Source organism: Capra hircus, chromosome 4, assembly GCF_001704415.2.
Source record: "Capra hircus breed San Clemente chromosome 4, ASM170441v1, whole genome shotgun sequence".
In the NCBI taxonomy this organism is placed as follows: Eukaryota; Metazoa; Chordata; class Mammalia; order Artiodactyla; family Bovidae; genus Capra; species Capra hircus.
In genome coordinates this window covers 110,069,187-110,087,184 of record NC_030811.1, presented here as the reverse complement: position 1 = coordinate 110,087,184, position 17,998 = coordinate 110,069,187, and the positions used below count along the sequence as shown (strand labels likewise).

The window sequence follows — 17,998 nt, the reverse complement described above, 5'->3', positions numbered from 1 at the left end:
AAATGCTCTTTTCTTTCTTCTGTATAATAGGCCATGAGACATAGCTTAAAGTTGGAAAATCTTGTCATAGTTCTTTTTTAATAGTTGGAAGGTGAGTCACTGCATGGGCTTAATGTCACTGATGTCATCTTAAACCCCCCAGTGCTGCATATTTAGACTGCTTCTGCCTTTATTTAGCCAGAATGAAGTCCTAAAGAGTGGCACTGGCAGGTCAGAGTAGCTGTAGCCAAAGTCAATGAATATAAACATTCGTCTTTCATCTTCAAGATCTACAAGACTTGGATGACTGTTCCGACCCCACTCCCCAGGCCTCACCGTGCCCTGCAGCTCTCCGTGCTGCTTTGCCTACCTGCTTCTCTCTGGGCCTGACCACCTTTCCTACGCAGTGTTTCTACAACAGAATTCTTGGTAGTTTTATCTGGTAACTCTTATCTAGCAGTCTTGCCTAGTGCTAACTGGTATCTGAATCAGTTGTTTCATTTGGGAATTATAAAATGGTGTTTTTAAATTCTACATTTGGTTTCTGTTTTTGTTTTTTAAAAAATTACAGCAATATACAAGGAGAATTCACAATCCAATAAAGCAAAAATTTCAAGCCTGAAAAGTAAATAGCCATGTGCGAGCAACAGTCTTATTTTGGTAGCGCTCCATGATGCACACTGCGGAAAAGGGATCAAAAAATATAAAACTATAATGTGAATTTATGTAAGATTTTTACTCTACAAGACAAAGAATCAAGGCTATATACAAGCAAAAGAATAATAATTTATTTGAATCCACTGTTTCTTAAACAAAAGTAAAAATCAGACTTTAATAAGTCATTTCCTTCAGTGTTTTACAAGTCTTTGAAAAAACTCCATTGGTGACTGAAAACCTAGGAGAAGGCACACTCTTGCTTTTGTGACAATCATCTTTATTATTCCACGGTACAAACAGCAACAAGGAAATTTGGGAATGAAAAGTTAAAAGTGCAGTAATTTAAAATTTAATAAAACAAAGCCTGCTGAAGATTTTACAAATAAAAGTTTCCACACTTGTACATTAGATAGGATAGTGTCAGTGCTGAGGAAAGGGAAAGTATAGATTAGAACTAATTGAGCTTTGTAGGAAACATGATACAAAAAAGGTAATTGGAAAGTCCCGTCCTTTTCTCTCTTCTGTCGGCACGATAAAGACTGCCACTGGGAACTCTTGCCCCATCACGCTCCTCTGCAGCACAGTGCATTGTGGGTATGCTGGAAAATCTGCAGTCAGACTCTTATAAATGCCTTTATTCTGTGTTAAAAGGACCAGTGAGTAAGAGGCATCTGGCTTGATTTCTTCACTGATTCCAGATGAATATACATTTCCACCACTTTCCTCAAAATGTGCTTTCCTTATTTCACTTAAATGCACTGCGTTGCCCATGAATGCTTACCTAGTGAAGAGATATGCAAAATGTTCTACAGATTTCCAGGTCTACAGGTTGAAGAACCTTAAATTCATTCATTCCCTTGTACAGCTGCAAATAATGAGAGTTTTGAACGAGTTCAAGAAAACTACATTTATAAGCCAATAAGTATAAAGAGTAAGCCATCACTCAATTCTGTAGATAATTTCTTTTTGAAACTAAAAGGTTGACTTACGTGAATGTCCTATGAGCAAGTTGGGTTTAACACAAACTGTGCCAAGAGTGTTTAATGAGGTCGACAGACAGCATTTAAATAAATGCAGCCATGAATTCAATAAACAAATGACCGAGTACTAGGATATGGACACAGGCCAACTTACCAATTTGTTAAACACCAGTTCAGTTAGGTAAGAGATGCGTGTAGCAATGAAAACAACACTGCTAGAATAATAGTCCAAGAGCCAAAGGAAAAATATTTTGGCTATGTTTCTATCTCAGAACCAACTGTCAAATAGCGGTAAAGAAAGCAGTAAGTTACAGTTCTTTACCCCAAGCTGGGAATGCTGGAGATTCACTAACTACCTGTAATACTGCATTATTCATGAAATGGATCTCTGAATTTAATTGGACCTAGAGAATAAAACCATAGATAATAAGGAAAGAAAAATGATTTATTCATTTCCTTTCCTTAAACATATGGAATGTTTATTCTATTGAGGAATACTTGTTCTACTAAGGATTACTGATCTTCAGTTAAAACAAGCAAAGAGGAGCCCACTAAACTATGAAACCTTTAAAAGACTATGTCTTATATTTAATCTCTATCCCTAGTACATAGTTAATGACCTGGAGATGTTTGTGGTTTGACTATTAAAAAAATATAAGTGCAAAACAGTTTCTGATGAAATAAAAAGAAAATATTCTACCGGCTTATTTTTTAAATTTAGAATAGGTAGCCACATCTGTATTCAAGGAAAACAACAGTTTAAAAAACTGTTGGCTCCCCTTTAGGATGAGCTGGAAGAGAGAAAGAGGAGAAAAAATTTAAAAGTGATACTCGAGAGGAAGGAGACAGCCTTACAGAGAAGGAGAAGGAAAGAGAAGGCAGATTCAGAGAGGGAAGACATCTCAGGATGGAGGTAAAGTCAAGACAAAGACACAAAGGGAACTTCCTCAGAAGATGGGGAGGAATGAGGTGAGAAGAAAAAGGCCGAGGGATGAGGAGTGGGTGAAGAGGAAAAGTTGAAACTTTACATAACCTCCTTCTCCTTCTGCCTCTGTAACTCAGCTTGCCCCTTGCAAAGTCTAGATCAGTAGGTCACGTAGTCTCAGAAAGTGGGGACTTGAAATACTAGGAACTGGAGTTTATCTCACTCACCCTTGTCCTGCTCTTTGCAATGGCCGAGCTCCTGCAAACCTGCTTCATCATGCCAGTCCAGGCAGGCACCCCCCCCTCCCCATCTTGGCTTCTGCTCCTGTGCACAAAACCCCTTAGTTTAAACCAGGCTGTTAAGAGCTAGTGTTGCCCACTACAGTCTGTCTATAAAAACTCTGTAATCCCTTTGTTCAGGGCTCAGAGCTTGGAGTGTTAAGTCCTCTGGGCCCACTGGTGTAATAAACCCGAGTTCTCCAACTCTCTGAGTGTGGTGCTTGGTTTCTCGAGTACTGGTTTCTGCAACGTGGGAAGCACTGGGCCTGGGAGTGTGTGTGTGGGGGGGAGTCTTGAGTGCACTGCCCCTGGAAGGAGCATGTCCTCAACAGCAGTTAAATAGTCCTTAATGAGCTTGAAAAAGAGCTAGAATATGAACACAGGCCAACTTACCAATTTGTTAAACACCAGTTCAGTTACGTAATATTTTCAACCTTCAAAGTTTATTTCTGAAATAAAATTTTATACTCTCAAGAAATTCTAGCGATATTGTTCATGTCTGAAAGCAGTCTAATTTCAGAGGATGATTTTTTTTAAAATTTGAGGAATCTTTTTTTTTTTTCAGCAAATCATTTTATTTGGTGTTCTGAAATTACAGCTGCCATACTCCACAGTTGAAAATCAATATTTATTTCATTATTTGGAGACTTAAAAGATAAATCTCAAGTCTTCCTTTGGTTTGTTTGCAGGCTAACTGGAAAAATATTGAATAAAGGACATATAGAAAAACAAATGAATTTAAATAGGGCAAAATTTTTGCTTGGAAACCATCTTAAAATTAGGAAGCAGATAAAATCTTAAAATTAGGAAGCAGACCATACTCTCAAAATTCTATATATTTTTAACAAGGAAAAATACCCCTTCATTTTCTATTCCAGACAGTAAAAAGGGTTAGGTATCGTTTTAGAGTGGTTTTGTTTAACTGTCCTGGAATAACATTCCACTATGGTGTCCTATTAGATTAATAACATAATGCTACAAAGCAATTTTCTTTTCTTTTCAAACCCGAAGCTCCCAGCTCTGTCAGAGTCTGCTCCTAGGTACCTGACTCCCTTTTCTCCAGGCTCGTTGAGACAAGAAGGAATGCACTGCTGGGGTCCTCTGAGGTGCGCTTGGCACTTACTCAGTCCTTAAATGAAGGCACAGGCCCCCCAGGGCTGGGTCTCCCCTCTGGAAGACCGTTTCCCATGCATTCATCCACTGCTGCTGCTGCTGCTGCTGCTAAGTCGCTTCAGTCGTGTCGGACTCTGTGCGACCCCATGGACAGCAGCCCACCAGGCTCCTCCGGGCAAGAACACCGGAGTGGGTTGCCATTTCCTTCTCCAATGCATGAAAGGGAAGAGTGAAAGTGAAGTCGCCCAGTCGTGTCCGACTCTTAGCAACCCCATGGGCTGCAGCCCACCAGGCTCCTCCGCCCACGGGATTTCCAGGCAAGAGTGCTGGAGTGGGGCCATCCATTGCTAGCTGTTATTTTCGGTATTTACCCAGAGGTGTGCACGAATTACTTTGCTAGAACTGTTTTCTTTTGCCAAAGGGGAAGTTCCTGTGTGTGGTTATTGATGTTCTTTTCAAAGTCAATAAATGACAAATAAAGAAATGATGGACGATGATTCATGGCAGTTATGCCTGTAGGCAGTTACAGCCCTCAAAAAAAGAAAGTTCATTTCATTATTCCAAAAGGCTCTTGGCACAGTTTTTCCACCTATGGGAAGGGAAAGTGACTGCTTGGTGCCAGCCCCCAGGTTAACTGGATGAGCAGTTTCTGGGCTTTACTTGGAGTGAGCCCAGTCCTTACCATGGTGGTTCTATTCACTTGAGTAGACTCCTTTGCATATGTGAGAGGTGGACATTTGATGGGGACAGTGTTGGGCACATTTTGCAGGGTTTTTTTTTTTCCTGATCCTATTTGTAGTGATCCGCCTGCCAATGCAGGAGATGCAAGAGACACTGGTTCGATCCCTGGGTCAGGAAGATCCCCTGGAGGATGAAATGGTACCCGACTCCAGTATTCTTGCTTGGAAAATTCCATGGACAGAGGAGCCTGGTGGGCTACGGTGCACAGAGTTGCAGAGTCAGACACGGCTGAGTGACTGAACATGAACACACCCATTTGTAGTGATAGATCCCTGACTCGAAAGCCACTGCATGTGTGCTTAGCTGCTAAAGTCGTGTCTGACTCTTTGCGGCCCCATGGACTGTACGTAGCCTGCTATTCTCTGTCCATGGGATTATCCAGGCAAGAATACTGGAGGGGGTTGCCATTTCCTTTTCCAAAAACCCTACAGCCACTGGAAAATCAGCAAGATAACCAAGATGGCTTGAGGACTGGCCTAACGACCCCTTTCTTCTCCAGAAGTGGATTCATTGGGGGGAAATCTTAGATTCTAGAGCTCTGCTTCTGGTCTACTGGCCCAAGTACTTGGCCCCAGAAGATACTTGTACGTTTGCCTGTTTTATTTCTTAGAGATATTTTCAGGTGGGAAAGTGTGTCCACAAGTACAGGAGCTATAATTTTCTGTTTTTAATGTATTTTTTTCTTCTGAACCTTTCAATAAACTCTGGGGACAGCAGGGGCTGAATGCTGAGCCCTCTCAATGTAGCATCATCAAAAGCAAGTTCATACTTACTCTGGATGATCTTGCTGTTGGGCAGGGATGTGCTGAATAACTTCATAAATTGTACTGTGCAAATCTTGCCGTGGTACACCATCAGAAGCTGGAACAGATCTCGCTGGCATCTAGAAAAATAGGGCACATTGAAAAAATTGGCAGACTAGCAAATAGAATTTCCACTATGCTACAGAAGTGAAAACAACTGGAAGAGGTGATGATGAGAGAATTAGAACTGTTTAACTTCCCTTCATGGCCTTCCCTGGTGGCTCAGTGCTAGAGAATCCACCTGGCCATGCAGAAGATGTGAGTTTGATCCCTGGGTAGGGAAGATCCCCTGGAGGAGGGCATGGCAACCCACTCCAGTATTCTTCCCTGGGAAAACCCATAAACAGAGAAGCCTGATGGGCTACAGTGCATGGGGTGGCAAAAGAGTCAGATATGGCTTAGTGACTAAACAATAACAACTTCCCTTCAATATCCATTTCTTCCTTGCTACAGTTCCTTGCACTTACCCTATAGTACTTTGTGCAGTGGCACAGCTATGAGATCAGAAGAAGAATAGCTGGGCAAACTATCACTTTTTTCCTCCATTTAAGCAAAAAGCTGGCAGTACTGTAAAGGAAGTGTAATAGAAAGAGAAAAAACAGCAGAAGAGAAGCTATCAGGATAGCTTAGAATCAAAGAGCATATATTACTATCCTTTATATTATGTCTCAGTCTTAGCTTTTTGATACTAATTGCCAATCATGTGTGCAAAGGTGGTTTAGGAAAAAGAATAATGAATAGCCGGAAGCCCTTATCAAGTGACAAGTTAGTAAAGACAGCACCAAGAAATACAGAACATACAAGGGAAGATGGTTTGGTTTGAATGCAGTAATGGGCTTTAAAAGTGAAGACATAGAATGGAATACTGGATGCTTTTATTTAACAAAATATAACATACTATAAAGCTTGTTAATTTAAAAAAAATAAAGGCTTGGATGAATGTAGTAAGTATAGTAGCATATGCCTGGTTAAGATCAATACGGATTTTATTATTGCAAGTGGCATTTTTGTTTCATTAACTCCTATTTCTTATATTTGATGCTACTTTTCTTATAAATACTGCTTTCTAAGTCCTTAACTAAAGTCTGGCTCCCCTCCTCATCCCAACTCATCCTATGTTCATTGTACTTGTGGCCACTTTCAGTCCTTTGTATTTATATAGTCCTACCTGTAGAGGACTCTGCACTGTATAGATCATCTGAAGAGTTCTTTATTTTACCCCCATTTGACTTGCCAGATCACTTTGGAACATCTTAGCTTCAGGTTTTTCTGGAAACTTCCTATTTCCATTCTACTTGTTAAAGCTTTCACAATAGTCCTAGGCTATGTGATTCAATTTATCCCATCAATTTTGTGTCAAGGGAACTTTGGTTCAGAGTCTGGAGTGAAGATCAACTCTTGATTTTCTTTGGTATAGGGGTTTTCAGGGACTATGATAAAAGCAACCTACAGGCTTCTCTGCTGTCTGGTGGTTAAGACTTTGCCTACCAATACCCTGAGTGCAGGTCCTGTTCCTGGTCAGGGGCTAAGATCCCACATGCCTCCTGGCCAAAAATTCGAAATGTAAAACAGAAGCAATATTGTAACAAATTCAATAAACACTTTAAAAATGGTCCACATCAAAAAAAGTCTTTAAAAAATTTAAAAAAGCGATCTATATAGAAAATGTCTAACTTGCTTACCTAACCTAATACTAGAGCTGTTAGCAAGTAATAAATTTGCTCATTCCATGCCATTGCTTTCTGTACAATTCCCAAAAAGAAGTGCTGAATGGACAATGAAAGGTATAGCAAGTAGACAGAGAAGTATTCATCTATTCATGTATCATGAGAAACTAAAAGATGGATTCTGATTTTTGAAAACTCATAAAGTTAGTAATTCATTCCCCTTCTTAACTTCAATTTTGAGATCTTGGCAATGTTATTATTATTCCTTTGTCAAAGCCATTGCACTCAGCTGCTAATCTTCACACAATTCTGGCTGCTTCTAACATGGATCCTTTTCCTCCTCTTTCTCGGGTTGTTTGTGTTGGTTTCTCACTTCGTCCCAAAGCACCTGGAACTGCCAATGAAAGACCTCAGCTGATTCCTCAGGAGTTTTCATCTTTGAAGATGGATATGGTTCCAAATCGAGTTATTCCACTTACAACAGATTCCCCGGTGGCTCAGATGGTAAAAAAATCTGCTTGCAATCCAGGAGACCTGGGTTTGATCCCTGGGTTGGGAATATACCCTGGAGAAGGGAATAGCTACCCACTCCAGTATTCCTGCCTAGAGAATCCCATGGACAGAGGAGCCTGACAGACTACAGTCCATGGGGGTCACAAAGAGTTGGACATGACTAGGTGGCAAACACTTTCACTTTTCTGGTATGTAATCAAGCATTAATTTCTCGGCCTTAGGTTCTTTAGAGCTGTAGTATTTTGAGCAAACAGAGTTCCTCTCAATACAATCTTAAAACTGAGTACTGGTTAATTGCAAGAATAAATTTAAAGTTTCTTACATAGAACTCACCCCTTTCCAACACATCCCTAGGAATAAAATATGACTTCAAAATTCATTTCCAGGTCTTATCAGGCTTCAGTTTTCCTGCTTCCCCCTTTAAAAGCCATGCCTGAGAGGGGTGCTTGCTGTCATGATGAGGAGCTGTCTCTGAAATAACTGATCCACCAAATTATTTATTTTTGTCTTTTTGGTTGTAGAAGTGAATGGTGAGCCTATTCTGCCTGAGACTGAACAGGACATGCCAAGATTTTGCAATGCCGTTTTGCCCTTTACCAGTGATGACGTGGACACTGGTGTTATGACTCACCCACAAGAGGATGAAATTCCATCATCCCCCCTCCACTACTCACGGGCATTTGAGAAATAAAGCCTGTGGCCAGGTAACTTGCTGGATGAACCTCAGAACCTTAGAATTCTCTGAAAAAGTGCGACAACCAATCCCAAATGGCAAATAGTTTTTAAAAATGGAAATGAAAATGCCCAATAGGCAAGTAGTTCATTTCAGGGGCCCCTTTCTTAGGTGAACTATCACAGAGGAATAAGGAAACAGGAAAGATCGGTTGTATATAAATCTATAAAAACGTTAATGAGCTGATTAGCTCAGAGAAGCATTCTATTTGTCTCTTAAACAAAATCGATTGCTTCAAAGACCTTGTCTGTGCAGACTGAAAAAAAAAACTGTATGAAATTTCTCTTGCACCTTCAGAAAAAAATAAATATATGTACCTGCATATTTTGGGTTTATACACTACCTTTCTTCTGAAGAACATAAAGTACCTGTATCATCAATTGTCTCTGCAATGTCCTCAGGAGATATGAGGGGGAATTAAAGGGGAAACTAAATGACAGAGAGAGTCAGTGAAGAGAGTCCACAGTTATCAAAGTGACGCAGAATGACTTAAACCAGGGTCTCTCCATCCCTCTTTTATTCAATTCTTTTGACCTTCAACTGAGTTAATTCTCTCTCCACTGAGCTTACCAGGTAAAGAATGCTCATGAATTCGTGTAATTTCCTTATTTGTGTTAGCGTTTTTGATAGAGGCTTAGAAAGACACTTTAGCTCCCCACATCCGGCACTGTCATTCATTACAGAGTGAGTCAATACAGCTGAGGGTAGCGCAGCCATTGGATTGCAGTGCCCCCAGGTTCAAAGGAATGCTGCTTACACCTCTGCTGAAGCAGAATGCTACTTCTAGGATAAGCAGCGACTAGAAAACCAACCCTGGCAACACCAGAAGCATCTGGAAAAGCAACAAATTCGTATATTCCAAAGTCATCCAGCGCATCCTCGTGGCCTGAAATGGAAAACAAATACTCCTTACAAACCAAATGCCTTGAACTGCAACTTTTTTTTTTAAAGAAACCTTCATAAAGCAATCTTTATGGTTTGCTTCAAGTGGTGTGTATAAAACCAATTTAACATTTCCCATTGGCTCAATGGACATGAAGCTGAGCAAACTCTGGGAGATAGTGAAGGACAGGGAAGCCTGGCTTGCTGCAGTCCATGAGGTGGCAAAGAGTTGCACATGACTGGGTGACTGAACAGCGACAACAATCCTCTACAGTCACGCTGCCACTAAGTAGTACTGGAAATCACTCCTTTTGAAGCTCATAATTAAAACTGAATTGGGACAATTATTCTTAAAGTCTGGTGTAGGAACAGTGGTGTATCATATATACTCAAATAAACACATATGGGCAGCCTTGCCCTTTGTAACTTTCAGTTACTAGAGACATATGGCCACCAAGGCCTCAATCTGTCAATCAGAGCAGCTCTTAATCCACCCATAATATTGCTGTATCCTGCTAGATCCAACAGAGTCCACCAGGACTAATAATAAAAAAATAAGCGACTAAGAGCTTCCTTGTGGCTCAGCTGGTAAAGAATCCATCTGCAATGTGAGAGACCTGGGTTCGATTCCTGGGTTCGATTCCTGGGTTGGGAAGATCCCCTAGAGAAGGGAAAGGCTACCCACTCCAGTATTCTGGCCTGGAGAACTCCGTGGACTGTATAGACCATAGGGTCGCAAAGAGTTGAACATGACTGAGCAACTTTCACTTCACTTCATGGTTGCCTATGCATACAAAATAGAATATGCAAGTCCAATATCACCTAAGCTCTCATCGGTAAAATGGAGGGTGGCTCTTCCAGATAGTCTCTGGGAGCTTTCAAAACTCCAACACTTTATTACTCGTGAGAAGGACTAGATAAGGGGAAGAAGACCCATGTTTACTAAGAATCGAGGCATTGTATTAGGCACCTATTACACTGGATTTAATTCTCAGAGCAACCCTGAGGGGACGTTATGAGCTCTATTGTAGAGATGAGTTGAGGTCAGGAAAAATAATTTTCCCAAGGTGACACTGGGGGGAAGAGGCACATATGGGACAGAAATCCAGCTCCTTTGACTCTAAGGCCTGAGCAAAAGCCCCACTGTTAACATAACAACTCAGGCGGGAGTCAGAAGTGATGGCAGTGAGGGGCACCCCTAGGGTCGGAGAAGCAGCAACCCGGGGGACCCCCCCTTTCCTCTTCTCCCCGGACAGGAGCTGCCAGCACTGTTTGCTTTACAAACTGACACAGCGAGAGAACACTTGGGCAGTTCCCAAACTGTAAGAGGATCAGTGGAATATGGGTCAGTGATGGTGGGCGAACGATAGTCTCTCTGAGCCTTAGTTCTCTTGCCTGTAAAATGCTGTTGAAAGTGTCTTTTGGGGCTTATCTTACAGATCTATGTGACCTACAGAAAACTAATACAAGGGATAGCAGTTCGTGAAGTGAGGGCAGTCACCCTGGGAGGGGATGAATTCTGTTACCTCAATAGTACATTGTAAAGAATGGTTAATATTAACAATATATATTAATAATGATAATACACAGCCCCTCTCAGCCTGGCCATTACCTGAAAATGTTCGTGCTTTCCTGTACTCTGTTTCTGGCCTGAAAAGACAAATTGGTGTTTCTGTCAGTCTTAATCATTGAGGAGAAAGCATTCAAGAGAAAAATTATTTTCATAGAAGCATATGCATTACCTGCCTTCTAGCTTTTGTTTTATAACTAAAAACCAAGAAAGAAAAAAACACAGTAAGAGACTTTTTAGTATACATATAAACCATTCATATATATATTTTAAATTTTAACCTACCTTTGTAGGGTTGAAATTTTTTCCATAAGAGAAGAAGACACATGGATATAATCAAAAAGAGTGATATTCCAGTTATACTTGCTAAAGGGGACAATGATTTCCCTTTCTGTGCAAGCTTCTCAATTCCTAAATAAAAAGACAAGTATATTTTAATATTTTTATTAAAGATCAACAATAAATTATTATATAGCTTGACTTTATGCTTTATTCTAAATGGCACAGTATTGCAAATGTATATATATTATACTATACACACACACACACACACACACACACACACACACACATAGAGTCCGAGCAAGACCTAACAGAAGGAATACACTTATTTGCGAATACACACTAAACTTTCTAAGGATATTTATGACTGGAAATGTGGTGAGCTGTTCAGGATAATACCATTATGTTATACTGGATGTAGCAAATAGCTCATGTCATATTTTTCAACAGTGTTTGCTAGCATTTAACTTGGATCTGTTTGATCTCATTGTATGAACATCCCCAGATGCTAGGCTGCTCTCTCTCTTCCCACCTCACTTTGTTAACACTGCTCATGTATGTGGATTTTCTAGAGTGGTGGTGTGTGATGAAATGTGCAAGAGGAGAGGTGTTAAGTTTAAATCATTACTAATTTTTGAACAATAAAGAGATTTTAATCTCTAAAATAAAATGTGGGTGATTGTCAACAGAATATTTTAAGTCCCACTTTTGACTACAATTCACTTTGGTTTGCAAGTCATTCCTTTTGTTAATATTCCTATATAAAATATAGTGTTAATAGCTAACACCCGTTGAGTGCTTACAATACATCAGGCTCCATTCTAAGAGTTCATGGTACGTATTAACCCCTGGATGTCACAACAATGTTATTAGGGAGGGCTCAGACTGAACTGAACTGAACTGAACTGAACTGAACAGAGGGTAAAGAATTTGCCTGCAATGCAGGAGACCTGGGTTCCATCCCTGGGTTGGGAAGATCCCCTGGGGGAGGGCATGGCAACCCATTCCAGTATTCTTGCCTGGAGAATCCCCATGGACAGAGGAGCCTGGCGGGCTACAGACCATGGGGTCTCAAAGAATTGGACACGACTGAGCAACTAAGCCCAGCACAGCACATTATTAGTATTATGCCCTCTTAGAGATGGGGAATCTGAGGCTTCCCTGGGGTCACTCAGGAAGTAAGTGGCAGAGTCCAGATGAGACCCCAGACTCTTGACACTCTGTGCTTGCTCATTTTGATGCTGTTTTGACAAAATTTACCAAGTATGGCAAAGTTGACACTAGTTTCAGACTACAACATGCTTAGTCAGAGAGTTAATCTATGAAGTGGAAATTGTTGTGACCTTCAACAAAAGCAAGCAACAGAAGTCTTCTATATAACATGTGAATCAGTTATTGATCAGGAGATGAATGGTGGTAGCTGCCCACCTCAGTCCAGTTGAACGTGGGGGTGACAATCATGGGATGTCACTTCCCTTCTGCCATGGTGGAGAACAGCTTGGAGCATCTGGGTGCGGTGAAGAACACAGTGGAGACTCAACTCTGCAATAAATATCCAGTCTGAATCCTGTTGACTTTTACCACAAAGACTTGGCTGAGGCCTCCAGCAGCCAAGATAAAGATGAAAATTTAATCTTTCCCTTCTTTCACTGTGGACCTATATATAGTCTCTCAGCTTTTCTACCTACAACACTTGCACTTTTTAATCTTCCCTGAATCTTGTTATAATGTAGTGTATATCATACATGTTAAACTCTAGCTAAAAAGTCAGGGGAATCATGATATCTCCTTGCCGTTCTCTTGAATTTCTCTTGTTGGAGAAGACTCTTGAGAGTCCCTTTTTTTCTTTATATGTGTTTTTAAATCTGTTTATTTATTTAGGCTGTGTTGGGTCTTTGCTGCTGTGTGAGGGCTTTCTCTAGTTGCAGTGAGTGGAGGCTGCGCTCTAGTTGTGGTGTGTGGGCTTCTCCTTGCAGTGGCTTCTCTTGTTGTGGAGCATGGGCTCGAGGGTGCAGGGCTACCGTAGTTGTGGCACATGGGCTCAGGAGCGCACAGGCTGCAACAGGCTGCAGTTGTTGTGGTCCGTGGGCTTAGCTGCGTTGCGGCATGTGGATTATTCCCACGCCAGGGATCAAACCTGCGTCCCCTTCATTGGCAGGTGGATTCCTAACCATGGGACCACCAGAGAAGTCCTCAAAAATGTTCTTTTTATGGCATTACAATAGCTATGTAATATTTATTGCTTTTAAATAGGTTGTAAATTAAACTTTTTTCAGCTTTGGGTAGAAGAAATAAAAGCAAGGTAGTATAAAATGAGCTAGAATTGCAACTTATTGGTTCTGATCTAGACCAAAACATCACAAAACTTATTAGAAATTTTTCTTCCTTTTCTCTCGGTTAATAATTTGTAGAAAAAGTTACACTCTCCCACTGTTAGAATGCTGGCCTTTTAGTCAGTAACTGTTGTAGGCTTTGGGTGATCACTGTGTGAGGTCTAGGCCTTTCTTTAGATACCGTGCTCCTGCTTCACAGGTTTATTTTCTCTAAAGAGCTGGGCAGTGCTGAATGAGCTACTTCCCTCTAAGGGCCTGGATTTTCACAGCAGTAAAATGAGGAGGCTGGAGTGACTGGCCTTTAAGCTCTCTTGTTGCTTGGATATTACATGATTTGAGGCAGCCAAGAGAGTTTCACATGAAGTTTATGCAAACAGGACACTATATGCAATGGTATGGAGAAGACTCTTGAGAGTCTCTTAGACTGCAAGGAGATCAAATCAGTCCATCCTAAAGGAAATCAATCCTGAATATTCACTGGAAGGACTGATGCTGAAGCTGAAGCTCCAATAGTTTGGCCATCTGATGCGAAGAACTGATTTATTTGAAAAGACCCTGATGCTGGGAAAGATTGAAGGCAGGAGGAGAAGGGGGTGCCAGAGGATGAGATGGTTGGACAGCATCACGGACTCAATGGATGCAAGTTTGAGCAAACTCCGGGAGACGGTGAAGGACAGGGAAGCCTGGAGTGCTGCAGTCCATGGGGTTGCAAAGAACTGGACATGACTGAGCAATCGAACAACAAGAACAACAACAATGCAGTGGTGTGCTAGTAACTGAGGATCAAAAGAGTTGTATGTGCATATTTACACACAAAAGTTATAAATTTTACTGATGTGATAGATGTGTAGAATTAATAATAAAGTATGCAATACTCTTTATTGCTAACTCCAGATATCTAACTGATTCTCATGGCTTGTTTTTGTTGATTATTGCTGAACTCATGTATTTTCAACCATATTTTGAAACAACTATTAGATTTCAAATAAATGCTTGGTTATTATCCAATTCAGCAAAGAAATAGTTTACATCAGAGATAAACAAGTGTAACTTCACCATGAATGTTGGTTGACATTTATTAAAGTGAAACTGAAACAATGGTGACATTTGTTGGAACTTCATTTAATGGTAATTTGAATAACTGCTTTGCTAAAATGGATAATAGTTTTTGAATACTGGAGGAACTCAAATATTTTTTGGCTGTATAGAATGTAATGGCTATGGAAAAAATACATTTTCAAATTTTCTCTGTATTATCATCTTCACCACCTAAGTGTAAGAATTAGTAATTTTCCCATCACTCTCATACATGGCAATAATCTTATTAATTGAATAATATCCCCTGAATTCTGTAGTTGTTGTGTGCAATATTCATATTATTTCATTTAGGTTAAATTGTTTTTCTGTATTATTGTTAGGTTTTTGACTGCTTGTTCTATCAGTCACTAAGGAATATGCTAAAATCTCCCACTCTGTGGATTTTTCTATTTCTCTTGTCAATTTTTGCTATTTATTAGATGTACTTGGATGCTATTCTAGTAGATGCATATAAATTCATAATTTTTATATCTTCCTGCTGAACAGATCACTTCATTTTCATGAAATGTCCATTTTTAACCTAAAGTAATATTTCTTGTCTTAAGAAATATATCTAATTCTTATCTAATTTCTTTGGTATTAGTGTGGCCACACCAGCTTCTTTGGACCATTTGCATGGCTTTTTTTGTTCACTCATTTACTTTCAGAATCCTTTATATAATGTATATCTCTTATAAGTGTTAAATAGTATTTTAATACCTAGCTTTACAATACTTGTCTTTTAGTTGGAATATATGGTCCATTAATATATAATGTAATTATTAATATATTTTGGTTTCTAACTATAATCTGATTTTTTCTACATACCCTACATTTTTGCTGTCTCCTTTTTTGTCTTAATTTGGTTTTATTAGGAGTTTATTTTATTCCTCTTTTCCTCTCTGTTTGTTTGTTATACACTTTTTGCCTCTTAGATTTTAGAGATGAAAAACAATCTAATCAGAATTAATACTTTTAGGCAAAATATTCTGTGACACAAATCACAGCAATATTTTCCTAGATTAGTCTGCCATGGCAAAAGAAATAAAAGCAAAAAAAAACAAAAACCCACAGTTGAGACCCAATAAAACTTGTAAGTTTTTGCACACGCAGCAAAGGAAACCATAAACAAAACAAAGAAGCAACTTAAGAACTGGGGAAAAATATTTGCAGATGATGCAACCAACAGAGACTTAATTCCAAAATATATAGACAGCTCATACAGCTCATTATCAAAAACCCAAAAAACTCAATCAAAATATGGACCAAAGACATAGATATTTCTTCAAAGAAGACATACAAATGGCCAACAGTCACATGAAAAGATGCTCAACATCACTAATTATTAGAGAAATGCAAATCAAAACAATGCAGTAATAACAAGTTTCATATTAAAGATGTTCAAGCTAAAATTCCAGTATAGGACTCAAATTTAATTTAGTAGTGCTGACTACAATTCTCTGGTCTTTCTGCCACTTTTGCCTGACCATTATATGAGAAATAGAAATCCTTTAAATCATTACGCCCAAATCTACTTGGTTCTACCAACTGGAACTACAACAAATAAATCAGACCCTGTATGATGCCACATCGATTGTTTGATGAAGCTCTTACTTCTCCCTTGAGAAGTCTCTTCTTCAGATCCAGTATCTCCAGATGATATTCTTTATATGACTGATTTCACATTCTCTACCATTTCAGAGGTACAATTTTAGAAGCTCAACAAAGCTATTCAATTTTACTTCTAAAGTGTAAATTCAGAAGGACCCATACTCTGGTGTGGCTATCAATAAGACAGAGGCAAACAGAATGGTCTGAGACACCAGCAGTGATACAAAAGCAAAGTAACAGCAGAAAAAATTGATTAAAAATGCTAAGTAATAAAGTGGCATGATTTAAGATACAGCATATTACTTGGGCACCGCTTTTAGCAAGTGAATTCTCTTATTTGTTCATTTTAGGTCCAATTACTGAAATAAAAATTAGCCAATTTTCAGATATACACAATCAAATTTAGGTGCATTATATATGTATAAAACCGAATGTACATTTGTTTCCCATTTATTTGGTAAAGGTATGTCATATCAGTAATAATGAAAATAATAAAGAAATTAAAAGTGTCATTTATAGGTACAGATGAAGAAATAGTTTCAGAGAAATGAAAACACACGCCATAGATGGTAAGTCCTAGAATGGAGACTGGAGAAATAAATTTTTTCCCGATTGCCAAAAATGTAATGGTTTTAACAAATGGCAGGTAGGCTCAATATATTCACTTTTTCCTCTAACCTTTTCTAACACCAGGTTTGATGTACTCCAACTCTCTCACTTCTTGATAGCCAGACTGCCTTCACTAAAATTCAATATCCCCTAGTCCCTAGAAATAAATTCAATGCTAATTTATTCAGGTCAACTGTCTACAATACACTTTACAATGAAAAATATTTTAATGTAGTCTCAGCTGTTTTTCCCCTTAAGCTTGAAAATATGCTAATAATTATTATTTCAGAGTGTTTCTCGTAATGCTGAAGTTACACTCTGGCATACACTGGCTCTGCCAGGCGCTCCTATGATTCTGATGCCTTGTAGTAGGTTCAAAAAACAAGGACTGGATGTTTAAACGAGATAAGACACATCTCCTCCCCTCTCCTTCATTTTTAAATTTTTGTCCCTTTTACTTTGTGTTTCCTGGAATGACTAAATTTGTACATTCTGTCCTAGAGGGGATCCAACTCATTCTCTTTAACATTACTTCCTTATTTCTTCAGGCTCCTTCCTTATTGCCCTGTAGCCTCTCTCCCCGGTGGCCTCTGTTAGCCCTCCATCAGAAAGTATCCTGAGGTGACTAGCACCTGTCAGCTCAAAACCTTGGCCATGGCTAAGGGCAAGTATCCTCTCCCTGGAGACTGAAGAAGAGAGGCAATCCTTTTCTCAGAACTAATGATCTTTCCTGTTTAGTCCCCCTTCTCTTCTAGAGCGTCCTGATTCTCTCCACACTGCTTCTCAAACATGGAGTCTAGAAAAATGGTACTGACGGACCTATTTGCAGGGCAGGAATAAAGATACAGGCATAGAGCATGGCCTTGTGGGCATGGTGGGGGAAGGAGAGGGTGGGACGAACTGAGAGAGTAGCACTGTGATCAATCTATCTATCTATACACTACCATGTGTAAAATGCACAGCTAGTGGGAAGCTGCTGTATAAAACAGGGAGCCCAGCCCAGCGCTCTGTGCTGACCTAAAGGGCTGGGATGGGGGTAGGGTGGTTGGAAGGCTCAAGAGGGAGGAGTATATATATATATATATATATATATATATATATATATATGTGTGTGTGTGTGTGTGTGTGTGTGTGTGTGTGTGTGTGTGTATGTATATATGCTTGTGAGTGATTTGTGTTGTTGTATGGCAGAAACCATACAATCCTAAAGGAAATCCAGTCCATCCTAAAGGAAATCAGTCCTGA

At 39.6% G+C, this 17,998-nt stretch overlaps 1 protein-coding gene across 4 annotated transcripts in view; it reads right to left on the bottom strand.

The window, feature by feature from the left end:
* HEPACAM2 (HEPACAM family member 2) overlaps positions 742-17,998 on the bottom strand; it is a 56,042-nt gene continuing 38,785 nt past the window's right edge. For 2 of the 4 annotated variants that reach the window (XM_013963132.1, XM_018047423.1), the window contains 5 exons: positions 11,127-11,252; positions 11,014-11,038; positions 10,884-10,921; positions 9,202-9,275; positions 5,443-5,556 (listed from right to left, as the gene is read on the bottom strand). In XM_013963132.1, the coding sequence (XP_013818586.1) occupies positions 5,443-5,556; positions 9,202-9,275; positions 10,884-10,921; positions 11,014-11,038; positions 11,127-11,252 (377 nt within the window). Of the gene's footprint in view, positions 1,502-5,442; positions 5,557-9,201; positions 9,276-10,883; positions 10,922-11,013; positions 11,039-11,126; positions 11,253-17,998 lie in introns of those variants that run through there. The other 2 variants (XM_013963130.2, XM_013963131.2) reach the window with 2 other exon arrangements.